This window comes from Rattus norvegicus, chromosome 13 (assembly GCF_021556685.1).
Source record: "Rattus norvegicus strain SHRSP/BbbUtx chromosome 13, alternate assembly SHRSP_T2T, whole genome shotgun sequence".
Classification (NCBI taxonomy): Eukaryota; Metazoa; Chordata; class Mammalia; order Rodentia; family Muridae; genus Rattus; species Rattus norvegicus.
This window is the reverse complement of record NC_141546.1, coordinates 105,925,001-105,939,104: the sequence shown is the minus strand read 5'-3', so window position 1 is coordinate 105,939,104 and position 14,104 is coordinate 105,925,001. Positions and strand designations below refer to the sequence as shown.

The 14,104-nt window shown below is 40.5% G+C and overlaps 1 protein-coding gene across 7 annotated transcripts in view; it reads right to left on the bottom strand.

The window, feature by feature from the left end:
- Window positions 1–14,104, bottom strand: part of Lpgat1 (lysophosphatidylglycerol acyltransferase 1) — a 71,223-nt gene that overhangs the window by 18,524 nt on the left and 38,595 nt on the right. For all 7 annotated transcript variants that reach the window (XM_087581594.1, XM_087581595.1, XM_087581597.1 and 4 more), the window contains 4 exons: window positions 14,097–14,104; window positions 8,352–8,447; window positions 4,898–5,171; window positions 1,667–1,793 (listed from right to left, as the gene is read on the bottom strand). The exon at window positions 14,097–14,104 is cut by the window's right edge and continues 111 nt beyond it. In XM_087581594.1, coding sequence (XP_087437720.1) covers window positions 1,667–1,793; window positions 4,898–5,171; window positions 8,352–8,447; window positions 14,097–14,104 — 505 coding nt within the window. The remainder of the gene's footprint in view (window positions 1–1,666; window positions 1,794–4,897; window positions 5,172–8,351; window positions 8,448–14,096) is intronic.

Sequence of the window (14,104 nt, the reverse complement as noted above, 5' to 3'; positions counted from 1 at the left end):
AGAAGGTTACAATTTTACTGTCAGTATGTAAGGTCAAAGCTACCATCTTTTTTTAATGATTCTTTTAAATTTAAATTATTTATTTTTCTGTGCATTGTTGTGTCTGTGTGAGTGTGTTGGATCCCCTGGAACTGGAGTTGGACAGTCGTAAGCTGCTATGTAGGTGCTGGGAATTGAACTCGGGTCCTCCAGAAGAGCAGCTAGTGCTCTTAGCTGCTAAGCCATCTCTCCAGTACACAAAGCTATCATCTTTGAATTGCAAAGCTTTTTGGCTTGAACTGGCCTATTAGTTTTGTTAACTAAAAAAGACCTAAAGCAAATAAGTCAAAAGGTTAACATTCATATGCTCTTGAATATGAGAATATTATATTGAATTGAATATTATAAATAAATAGTTTTTAATGTAATTTAATTTAATTTTAGAGACAGGGTCTCTCCATGAAGCCCTAACTGTCTGGAACTGGAAATGTAGACTAGGCCATGTAGATCACTAGCTATGTAGATCCGCCTACCTCTGTTTCCTTAGTACTATGATTAAAGGTGTGTGCTACCATGCCCAGCCTGCATTTTTATCTTAAAGTATTAAGTATTTCTAAATTAGTTGCCCCTCAAAACAAAAGCAAAGCAAAACAAAAACCCCCAAAATAACAAAAAACAAAACAAAACAAAACAAAAAAACCCCTGAAATTAAATTCTTGGCCAAGCTCCCAAATAAAATGCTTTCTTAAAGAATCCAATGCTCTTATCAAGTCAGACATGCCAAGCAACGCCTGCAGGTAGGCATGCATCAGTGCAGAGCGCTGGCAGGCCTGAGCACTGCACTCCATCTCCAGCAAAGCTTCAGCCTTCAGTGTCTCTCATGCCCATGTGCTTAAGGTGTAAGTTTTTCTCAAGATCTAAAAAAATTAAAATAGAAGCTAATTCTGAATAAAAGACTCATCAATTCTCACTCAGTGTCCCATTTTGGACTAAAGCAGACATTTATTTATATTAAGTGTAGGGGTTACTTTTGATTTTACTCTTGTGAACATTTTACTCTACAATTAAAATTTAGTCATGTTGCAAGGTGTGTTGACATATGTATTTAATCCCAACACTCCAGAGGGAGAGGCAAAAAACCCACATGACATAGTTTCCAAACACCTTTCCTTCTTTCTGGGTTTGGTTTCCCTTATAATCTCTTCACATAACAAAAGAGAAATGGACCTAATTCCATCAGCATATATTACACACACACACACACACACACACACACACAAAATTTTAAAAACAAATTAATTAAAGAATGTTTACAGGTGCAACCCAGCTGAGTTATCCAGGAAAGCGTTCAGAAACATTATAATGAATTACTTTGAATTTACTCATTTCTATTCATATGTCGTTAACATCATGAGCATATTTATCCTTTGACGCTCACTCTTTTACTTAAGAGTGTCAGGCATCTGAACAATCACAGTGCCACGGAACACTGGCTTTAGAAATCTTCATCATCAGTGAAAATAACTACTTCAAATTAATTTTCATATTAAAAATTCAGAATAAGAATGATTTTTGCTTCCTATAAACATGAACTAGGCCAATACTTTCACTGTCTGGTTACGTTAAATACTAAAGCTCTTCCTGTCCTGAGGCAGCTGTGGTGGACACACTGAGTTATAACACTGACCTGTAGTGGACATGAGTGACTGTCGGTTTCCTGTACCCCAGGATCCAGGTCTGAATGTCTATTGGTTCAGCTTTGGGATAAGCTATGGTTGTGTCTATTATCCACTGGAGGCCTCTTGATTTGCATTCTGGAAGTAAAAACAAAGTGCCTTGAGTTGGGTGAGGCGTCTGTGGCTGAAGTGCTGAGCTTGCTTCAGCAGCGGAAGCACCGATATGCTTTGTTCTGAGAGAGAAGCCGGACTGCTTCAGCAGCGCTCTCAGCATAAGCGAAAGCATCGTCCTAAGAAGTAGACTACTGCAGAACACACAGTAGGTCACTACTACTTGCTACACATGGCTCATTCAGATTTTCAGTATAATTATACACTAGAAAGGTATTATTATGTATTATCACTCCTACACAAAGGAGCCTATGAAAAGCCAGAGAGGAAAGCACACATCATGAAAATGAAAACTAAACCAATAAACGTAAAAAAGTCATGATTTATCATATTAGTACTTAGGGGACATTAACAAATGCAGAAAAATGGAAGTAAAATAAATGTAGACAGACATTATTATTGATCACTGTTCTTATCTGGGGGAAAAAGCAAGAGTTACTCATATATAACTTTCCTACCCTGCTCTTCAGAAGGAATGATCAGTAGCCACCACTGTGAGGAGATGGGAAAGTTGTTTAGTCTGCTTCTTCACACAGTTTTTGTTTCCATCAATGAGTACAAAGCAGAACAAGAAAGGAGGGGGTTCTCACAGAGAACATTGGTTTTTCAGAAAGTGTGTTAAAGTGGAATTGCCTGTTCCACACATGAAGTGCCTAGAACCATTTTCCAGCCTGAGTCTAAATTATATTAGGAGCCAATAATATATTACTTTTCCTTGTTAGAAATTAAAATAAGCTTTAAATTCCTTACAAGATTTGGAACAACACCCTGTCAGGCAGTTTTCTCCGACTCAGTGCCTCAGGCCTGCAGCCCCAGCACCCAGAGGATGGTGGCCGGAAGACAGGAGGGTAAGTGGGTCAAGGTACTTGTATTAGTTACATGACTTTGCCTCAAAACCAAACCAAACCGAAGCAAAAGCAGTCAAACGAACTACTGGACAGAGAGGAAGGTAGAAGGAGATGTTACAGCCAATGTGGTGAAAATGTGGAGTATGGATGGCAGCTCACGGATGGACAGATGGTCTAAGTTCTCTGAACTCTACATTTAGAAATTCTCATGATGACAGCAAGTGTAAAACGCCCAGCTGAGTTCAGTTCAGGATGCGCTGCCACTCAGAAGACCCTGAGACGTCTAAAGGTAGCCAGGCAGAGTCTAATTCTGTCATGCAGCTAGAGTACACATTAAAAACACAAAGGCAGGGTTATGTTTACCAAGGATAAGTACTAGTGAATATGAAAACCAAAGAAAACAATGGAATATGCCAAAACGGACGAAACAGTACAATACTTTTCAAGTATTCTGATAACTTAAGATTTAACTAAGGATAAATACTAAACTTTCTTATAAATAGAACCTGTGCCACCTGAAAGAAGTCTCTTTTCTCATCAGTAGGCAACTGCTACCACAATTGTCCTTTGAGATCTAGAGCACCCTGGGCACTGCCTGGGCGGTCTGTGCGAGCAGCAGTCTTGTTAGCTGGACTAATCCTGTTTGGAAGACCTTCGTTTGCAGCTTTGGCCTGCCTGACGTTGCACAATGTCTCTCAAACAGTGGAGCTGCTCTGAACTTTGCTTTTCTATTAAAAGACTCTTTCAATTTGTCTTTTAATAGATGATAAAAGATTAAGACAGCTGACTGCCAAGTGGCTACTTGAGAAGAACAAATGAAAGGGAAATGCAGAGCAATTCCACGGGCATCATTTCTACACATGCTCTGTACAGAATCTGAAAACGCTTCTGAGAGCAGCCACTTCAACATTTACCTAAATAATAGTAAAAGAATTTTAAAACGCTATCAAAGAAATGGGCCTCAGGAATCTCCTCGAGCTGTCCATCAGAAAGCTTTTGTAGCAGAGGTGGCGTGGAGGAAGCTGCTTCAGTTCCTGCAGAAACAGCTTCAGACTCGCCTGCTCCTTGGGAGCCACATCACTGAGTGCTGCTGGCTTTCTTGGCTGTTAAAACAGTATGTGCTCATTATTTTAAAACTCTAGAGAACGAGCCACAGTGTTACAGCTCGTGGGACAATCTCTGCCAGCTGCTGGCATCTTCTGTCACTTGTTTCCTGCTGTCTGATGGTTTAGTCTGGAGCTCATGTTATTTCCACAAGACCTATATGTAATCTCTCCCCCACACACCCATAATATAGCGTATGTGCGTTGTTTGTGTGGCTCTGTTCTATGGACATATGGAAATTGCTTATCCATTTTCCCTCTGACTGGTTATTATAAGTAAACCCGTGACAAGTTTCATTACCTATATGCAGATTATGATTATTTTTGGCACAAAGCCTCATTTTGCAGCCCAGGCTGACCTAGAATTCACTACATATTCCAGACTGGCCTTAAAATCAAAGGCAACCAATCCTCTTCTTCCTCTTCCTCCTCCTCCTCCTCTCCCTTCCTCTTCCTCATCCTCTTCTTCTTCCTCCTCCTCCTCAGACTCACAGTACTAGAATTACTGGCACTAGCCATTGTGCCTGATGTAGATTGTTTCCATTTAATAATTATTTGTAGCAGGATGACTGAGTCATTTATTAATACTTTAAGGGTCTTAATAAATAATGCCAAATTACTTTAACTTTGTTGTCTATTAGAAGCAAATAACCTTCTACGGTAACTTGCATTGTTAGTGGCAGAAATCACCCTAAGTAAGACCCAGGCAGGCAGGGAAGACATCTTTGACTACACACTTGTAATTATTTTTAGTGCACCATTGTGAGTATAATTATTTTATTGTGAATATTGACTACTTTAAAGAGAAATATGAAGAGATTATAACTTTATCCTCTCTTCAACTGTCAATTCTAATTGTTGAAAGCTATTTAAAAAGAACTAAGCCAGCCTTGGTGGTGTAAAACTTTAATCCCAGCACCCACAAGGCAGAGGCAGGCAGAAGTGTTTGAGTTTGGGACCAGCTTGGTTTATATAGTTCCAGGACAGCCCAAGACTACCTAAAGAGATCCTGTCTCAAAACCCCAAACTAACTGAACAAATAAAAAACAAAAACAAAAAAAGAATTAGAACTCTAAAGACATTTCATCCAAACAAGACAAGCAATGCTGAGATGCCCTACCTAAGCCTCTGGCGTCTCCTCCTGCTGGGCTTCCATTTTCCTGCCGTGCTACAAGCGCCTTCAGAATAATGTTTGTTGCCCCAAACCTTGGCAAAGTGACATGTGTAAGAAATGGCAAGTTATTTTTCTTGGCAAATGCCTGGCTTGTTTCTCTCCTCTTCCTGAGGAAGCCCCCTTCAGGAAACAAAACAATCCATTTTCGATCTCTGCTCCTGTAATTATGTTCAAGGTGCTTCTTGAGAACCAGCAGCTGTTGGTCACGATAGGCTCTTCCCTGGAAGGCATACACACACAGTGAGGACAGTTGGAGATTAAATGCCCCAAACTCAAACAGAAACAACAGCTTCAAAACTGGAATGCAATTATAGGATAGAACAGTGGTTTCCCAAGTTATTTCTCTTTTTGAGTGGAGTGGAAAGGCGGAGGAGCTATTCAAACTTATACAAAGGAACTTCTTCCTGGAGGAAAAGTAACTCAGCAATTTGGTGGCCACATAGTGGGCCAGTTACAGTTCCATCCCCAGAAACAGGGGAGTAAATAGGAGACCACATGGAGAAGTGCTGAATGTGGAGGGTAAACTCCAGGTAATGGGTTTTAGGAAGAGAAATATAAGAGGGATGAAAAGGATCGGGGTGAGCAAGCCATGCAGTTGAGGGACAGTTGAGGGAAGAACTGCTAGAAAACACAAGGGAATAAGCCACACAAGATGAAAGGCAGAGTCTCCAACTGACAAGCGTCAAAAAAGATACAGGTCCAAGGAGGGAGGACCCTTGGCATGCGGGGGCCTGCAGTGGGAGCACACAACTTGAATTCCAGTATGGGCAGAGATAGGTGGATCTCTATGAGTTCAAGACTAGACTAGTTTACCTAATAAGTTTCAAACCAGGACTGCATAGTAAGACTATGCCTTACAAACACACACACACACACACACACACACACACACACACACACACACACACACAAACAAACAAACAGCAGTGCTCTGGTCAATATGGAGGAGATGACAGTGGTAGGTGACAAAAACCAGAGGAGATCAGACAGAAAGGGCCTCAGGCATGGTGCTGAGTTTTACTGTTTTCGTTGTTGTTGTTGTTGTTTTGAAATTAAAAAAAGTTGTGTGTGGGTCCAAGTACACACAGTAGCCTGTGCTCCACTTATGTACTCTACTGTGTGTGTGTGTGTGTGTGTGTGTGTGTGTGCATGCATGTGTGTGCAAGTACACACAGTAGCCTGTGCTCCACTTATGTACTCCACTTGCCGACAAATGCTCAGTGAGGCAGAGGGTGTTGGATCTCCTGCAACTAGAGTCTTAGGTGTTGTGAGCTGTAAATCCCAGGTCCTGTAAGAGCAATAAGGATACCAACTGAACTATTTCTCCAGCTATCACAGGGTTAGGCTTTAAATGCAAAACTGTTGGAAAATTTTGAGCAAGGAAATGCCATAATACTACTTGTATCATAAGTAAGCCCAACTCTTATCTGTACAGCAGCCAAGGTTTACTGATTCTGGGATGAGGAAAACAAAAGACCAGCGAGGTAGGTCAGGGAGACACTGTCATAGCCAACAGAGGTCTGATGATGCTCAGCACGCATATGCATGAGGAACAGATGCATGCAGGGAAATCCCTGGAAGCAGACAGGACAAGGGCATGCACTGGATCTCAGTGACGAGAAAGGATGACGCGGAGGCTGAAAACAGCCACCAGACAAAGCTACTGGAAGGCCCAGCCTTCAGCTGGCATCAGAAGCCTCTTTCCTGTCAGTGCCGGCTCCAAAGCCAGTTCCAAAGCCCCTTAAAGTACGTATGTCTTCAGATTAAATGTATCGCAAATAAAAACAAAACAAAACGCAGAGCTAGCTTACTGAATTAAGATTATGATTAAAAAGTACAACTTAGCCAGGTGTGGTGGTGACCTATACCTTTAATTAAAGCAATTAGGAGAGACAGAGGCAAGTGGCTCTTTCTGAGTGAGGCTAGCCTGGTTTACAAAGGGAGCTCCAGGATAGCCAGTGCTATTGTACAGAGAAACCCTGTCTTGAAAAAATGAACAAATTAAAGAAAAAAACAAAAACTACCTTGTCCCCTTTCTTTTTGAGAGAGGGTCTCATATCCCAGGCTGGCCTTGAATTTGCTCTGAGGAATGACCTTGAATTCCCTACCCTCCCACTTCTGCCTGAAGTACTAGGAACACATTTGACTAAATTAGCATCTTTTCTAGACCATTCATTCTGAGGGGAAAATGTTGCTCTTTTAGGAATTAATTTCCAGTTACTCTGAAATAGCCTGTACGGATTCAAAACCCTGACCGCCATGAAATGAAGAGATCTGAGTTCATCTTTTCTTTTTTTCACTCCAGAGTACACTGAGAATTTTCCTTCTTCTTGATGCTCATCATCAACATCAACTGTTACACTACCCTGCATTAGTCATTTCCTCAGACTTTACCACGTAAGAGGATTAGCTAGCTTTCCCACTGGACCCTCCCTCCATAGCTGTGGATCTTTCTGTTGCTTGCTTCTGTGCTTTCTACTTACTTCTGGCTTATGTCTTAATTTGTGGTTCCTCAGAACAAGATTCATTTAATCTCAGGTATTCATTAAGAGTTTCTGTGCACAGGACCATACAAACAAGATTAAAGTTGTTAAAAACATGAACATCAAGTAACCGTGGCACTGCCATCCACAGATGTGCTTACACTTGATATTCCCCTGCTTTGCAAGAAGGAAGTGTGTGATACTCAGTGGATGTGAAAATGCTGCCAGGCAGTGAGACTGGGGAAGAAGTTACCATGCTCTCGCCTATGAGAGTCTATTCCTTGAGCTTACAGCCCTCCCCAACTCATCTCCAGTCATCTGATCCATATACTAAATATGATATCCTCCTCAACATTTTTCTGGATCTACAGAAATCAGATGTACTCATTTGTGTTTCTATGAAGTCCCTCATCATTTCCTATGATGATGATGATGATCATTGTTATTATATTTACTTATTATAACCTCCCTACTGGTAACTAAGATATCTTCTTACCACATAACAAGGGACTTCAAATAGTAGAGACAGGAGAAGTCAGACAGTGCGTGTGCTCCTGGTAAAATGCTGCTGAAGGCAGCAGGCACTGTTCTGAGAGCTCTACAAGTTTAACCTCATGTGATTCCCACACTTTCTGAGGGAGGCCACCTACTGTTCTCATGTGAAAGTGAGGAAAATGAGCATTTATTCTGCCCAATCCACTCAGCTAAAGATTTGAAGAGTAGGAGTGTGGCAGGTGCTTGATCACGTATATTTCAAGTGAGATTAAAATAAATGTTTATAGAACGAAGATTCAAAAGAGGAGCCAAGACCTGAGAACAGGGTCTACTCAGCCCAAATGGTCATACCACTTTTTCATAATCTACATAATCAATCACTTTAAATGTCTGAACACTGAAAAACAATGTTCGTCACTTACCTGTCTTATAAAGAAGTCTCCATGAATAAGGGAAACAATTCCAAAGTTTGTATACTTGAAAATATGATCCATCAGCCACATCATCTGAGCAACAACCTGAAGTATTTAAAGGCAGATGTGGTTAATTCAGTGTTGGGAACAAGAAACGTGCTCCACTGTTGCAGGATATTTGATCACACTATGAACCCTAAGATTGTGTTATTTTCTGATAAAAGCTGTTTCTAGTTGTGGTGTCGCTCAGCATGAACATCCACCTTTAATTCCTCTGGCTAAAATATAAACACACTTTTAGTACACACCTTTATGCCCAAACAATGAAGGTAAAGTTAGTTTGCAGAAGGAAGCAGGCATGTTTGAAAATAACGTATAGTTAAGTGGCAGACAAAGTGAAGAATCGAAGAAACACTTGATAGAATAGATGTCTTAGTTTGGATTTTACTGCTGTGAAGAGACACCATGACCAAGGCAACCCTTATAAAGGACACCATTTAATTGGGTTACAGGTACAAGATTCAACCCATTATCATCAAGGCAGAAAACATGGCAGCATCCATGGAGTGCTGGAGGAGCTGAGAGTTTTACATCTTGTTATAAAAGCAAACAGGAGAAGACTGTTGTCTTCCAGGCAGCTAGGAGGGTCTCAAAGCCCACCCCCACAGTGACACACTTACTCCAACAAGGGCACACCTCCTAATAGTGCCATTCCCTGGGTCAGCCATACTCAGACCACCATAATAGGATATATCCACTTCTCACGAGGAGAGGAAAGGGAAGCTGTTCAAGGGGCAATGCAGAGGAGGAGGAGGAGGTAGTCTTACAGAAAGACATGTTGCAGAGAGAGACAAAGGTAGACAGTGGTAAAGACAAATAATGAGAAGGAGTCAGAAGATTAGAGCAGATTGCCAAAGTTAGTACAAGGTCAAGCAGAGCAATTCGGTCAGAAGCTGAAAGAGAAGCCAGATTCAGTCAGTCAGTTTGGAGCAGAGCTTGAGCCATAACAGCTGAGGTGAACCAGCCAGCCCAAGTTTACAAAGAGCTAGGAAGGATGAGCTTTTTCAGCAGTAAGTCTCTACATCTAAAAACATTCTAGGCCCAGACAAGACTGTATGGAGGCTAGAAGCTTCTGGGATTAGCCCTAGGTTAGCAGACTGAAGCAGTAAGCCTCAGAGAAGACTATTACAACAGAATAAAAAATATTTCTACACTACACTCTAGACAAGTATCCACAATCATCCAAGTTTCCCTCTCCCCCCCACCAGGCGGGGCTTGTGACAGAGTTTCCCTGTGTAATAGTCCTGGTTGTCCTGGAACTCACTTTTTAGGTTAGGCTGGCCTCCAACTCAGAGATAAGCCTGCCACTGCCTCCTCAGTGCTGGAGAATTAAAGGCAAGCACCATCATGCACAGCTCATCTATTCAGACTTTGAATTAGTGACTAAATACATCTTTTAAAAGATTTATTCATTTATTGTATATAAGTACACTGTAGCTGTCTTCAGACACACCAGAAGAGGGCACCAGATCTGATTACATATGGTTGTGAGCCACCATGTGGTTGCTGGGAATTGAACTCAGGACCTCTGGAAGAGTAGTCGGGTGCTCTTAACTGCTGAGCCATCTCTCCAGTCCTAAATACATTTTTTAATTTATTTTTTATTCTTTTGAGAATTCCATCTGAATACTGAATTTACATAATTACCCATCCTACTCCTTCCAATGACCTCTTCCTTAGTTATTGTTGTTATATATACACATATGCATAGATAGATCCAGCTAAGTCCATTTAGTGTCAGAAATATTTTAAATCTAACGTTGTTTCTACAAATTCAGCAGTTACTAATAGGCTTTACATAGAAAATTCTAAGTCTTGATTCCTAGCTTTAGAACCCAAAGTCTATAAGTATATGAAAAGAATGAAGCTGAATCAGCTTGCTAAATTTGGACTCAAGGATTACTTCTTTAATTTCGAATGGCCATGGGGAGGGGTAAGAGTCTATAGGCCAGGAAGACTAGGGGAAGGGGCTTCTGTCTATGTGGCTACCAAGAAGACCTCATCCCTACTTGATAGAGGCTTGTTAGAAGTGGCTTATTTGGGAAGGAGCCACACCCCTTTAAGTAACCCCCTCTACCTATATTCTATAACGATGCCCCCAAACTGTTTCATTGGCTCCCCAGAATGAATTTTTGTGGAGTCATGCCTGTTTGTCACTGAGACCTTAGGGGAAGGGGTAAATGTCACTTATATCTCTCCCGGAAAGGAATTTTTGCAGATTTCAAATACTTTTCTTCTATCTAAAGGAGGTCTCTGGCAATTCTTATAACTTGTAAAATTACAATGGATTAATAAAACAAAATCATTAAAAATATTTATAAAATAATGTAATACAATGACATACTCTGTTATTAACACAACTTGTTAGTTTGCACAAGTGCATACTCTCTGCTAGTGTTATATTTAAGATGCCTTAGTCTTTAGTCACAAAGAAAACCCCATTACCCATTGCTGACAAGTTAATTCTCGTATGGAGAAGACTTTGTTTGCAGCAAATTTAAAATTTAAAATTAAATATAAACAGTATCTAATTAATGAACTGCTTAATTGTTCTTTCCTGCTGAGGAAATAAGCATTCCTAGCACTAAACCGTAACTGAAACGAAAGCTACAGTCTCGATTAAGAACGTAATGAACTCTACCCTGGACCTCTAAGACAAGGGTAGAAAGAAATAATTCCAAGTATTAAATTGTGTGAACTTACGTATTAAGAAAAGAGCTACGCAGTGACACTCACCATCTGCTTTTATAAAGGCAATGTGAAAGTCCAAAAAACAGCTCCTCCCTTAATTTTTCAGGGAAACAACCATCATCTTTAGTAGACTGGACTGCTTTTATGTAGATGTAAAAGTACATCCATATAAAAGAATCGAGACTGTGGCCACGAAACACCATGACCAAAGTAAATCGGGGAAGAAAAGGTTTCTCTGCCTCCCACTTCTATATTGCTTTTTATTATTGAAGGAAGTCAGGACAGGAACTCAAACAGGGCAGGATCCTGGAGGCAGGAGCTGATATAGAAGCCATGGAGGGTGCTGCTTACTGGTTTGCTCTTCAAGGCTTGCTCAGCCTGCTTTCTTATAGAGCCCAGGACCACAGCCCAGGGATAATACCACCCACGAAGGTTCCCACTGATCACTAATTGAAAAAATGCCTTACAGCTGGGTCTCATGGAGATATTTCCTCAACTGAAGCTCCTTCCTCTCTGATGACTCTAGCCTGTGTCCATTTGACACACAAACCAGCCAGAACACTGTACGTGGTAGTTTGAATAAGAATGGCCCCTGCCCCTAAAGGCTCTTGTATCTGAGTGCTTAGTCACCTGAAAGTGATTAGGGAAAGGATTACAAGGAGTAGGAGGTGTGGCCTTGTAGAAGGAAGTGCCACTGGGGCAGTGCTTTGAGGTTTCAAAAGCTCATGCGGGGCCCAGGCTTGCTTTCTCTGCTTATGTATGGTTCAGGATGTAGCTTTCAGCTACTGCTCCAGTGCCTGCCCACACACCACCATGCTTCCTACCATGATAATGGACTAAAGCTCTGAAATGTAAGCCAGTCCCCAATTACATGTTTTCTCTCTAAATGTTGCCCTGGTCATGGTGTCTACACAGCAACAGTGACTAAGGTGCCGTGCAAGCATGAGGACTTGAGTTTGATTCCCAGCACTCATGTAAAAGCCAAGTGCGGCGGCTTAGGTTATAATCCCAGCATAGGGAGGTTCAGAGAAGAGGACCCCAGGGCCTTGCTGACCACACACCATATTCTCATATTCTTTCTCTTCCCCTCCCTCTCTCCCCCTGTGTGTGTGTGTGTGTGTGTGTGTGTGTTTGTGTGTGTGCGTGCGCGTGCGCGCATGTGTGGAGGTCAAAGTATGATTCTTAGGAGTCAGTTCTCTAGCAAATGTCTGTAATCAGTGAAACATCTCATCAGCCCAAAGAGGTCTTTTTAAACTGGTATACAATTTGACAAGAGCTTTTTACCTCTGAATGACTATGGAGTTAAGTAATCAGTCCAGTAATATTCCTACTTGTCAATATAAACTAATATGGACTCATGCTTATAAAGATTATGTTTTTATATAAAATTTTATATAAAAATTATAGTTTTTAACTTATCTCTTATAAAATTAGTTTTAAAATTGTCCAGATTTCAAATTATTTGATAATATCAGAATTATACAAAATTACTCAAGAAGGGCTGGAGAGATGGCTTAGTGGTTAAGAGCACTTGCCGTTCTTATAGAGGACCAGAGTTCAATCCCCAGCACCTTTATCAGGTGACTCATGGCTGTCAGTAACTCTAGCTCCAGGAACCAAATTCCCTCTTCTGGAATCCACAGGCACCAATGTACATGTGGTATACACTCACACAGACACACAGATACACAAATAAATAAAATGAAATCACGGCTCTCTAATGCTAAGTTAACGTTCAGGTACACTCCTCCATAACGGCACTGGAACACAAGCATATTCTATATGATCATGTGTGCCTTCGAGACTCTAGACCACTTAAGCACATTGCATTCTTATAAACTGTTATAAGTGTAATTACCATTATTAGACTAAAGAATGCTGGCTAATTGCTTTTACAGAAAGCCAAATAGGATTTTTTTAAACTACCCACACAATTTTAACATTATGAATTTAAGGAAAACAATATGTTTTATTGTAAGAGGAAATGCATCTACACAGTAGTATTTTTTCCCTTAGATGATTCCAGCAAGATTATACTGCTGTTTTTCAGAGAGGAAAAACAGATTATGCAATAACTAAAAATCGTTTCTTTTAATTTTACCTTATTTTCTGACTTTACCTGGTGATTCAAAATTCTTTAAACCTAATAAAAACCTCACACTGATTCTTACCTCAGGTTTTGCACAAACCATTTGACTAGAGGTGGCCTAACTAAATCCTCCCTAACCTTAAAGGACAAATATATGTGTTCTCTCTTCTGAAAGTTGCCATTGTCCACCAAGTCCATGGTGAGCTCACCCTCAAATAGGCTTTCATTTTGAAGTTAGATACTGTACTGATCTCGTCTCTCACCTGATAACAACAGCTGGAGAGAGAGAGAGAGAGAGAGAGAGAGAGAGAGAGAGAGAGAGAGAGAGAGAGAGAGAGTATTTCTTTATTGTTGTTGTTTTGTTTTAAGAGATAGGGTCCCTCTACACAGCTTTAAACTCACTCTGTAGACCAGGCTGGCTTCAAACTCACAAGAGATTTATCTGCTTCTGCCTACCTTGTACTGGGATTGAAGGCGTGCACCCCCACATCCAGTGAGTCTTTAGTTCTTAGTCACTAATGACTTAAGCAATCTATGAACACCCATTGTTTTGTTTACTTACTATAGGTCCCAATAATTTGTAAACTATTAACTTAGTTCTCTAGGAACATAATTTCCTTACCTTCTCAGGTAGTAATTCCTTGAATGATAAATACAAACATTTTAAATTTATTTGATTTATTATTTTTAATTATCAATATGATACAAAATCAACAGTTCAAACACTGACTTGTCAATTCTTGGATATTCAATATTCTAGTAATTTATCTTTTAAAGTCTTTAAATTCCCTTCTGGGGGGGGTGACCAAGAATTTATGAAATCTATACTGATGCTATGAGAACAGTGAGATACTCTAATCAATGCATAAGTCCATCCCTGCAGGATATCCACCCAAGGCACCAAAGATGCTTACCGGTCCTT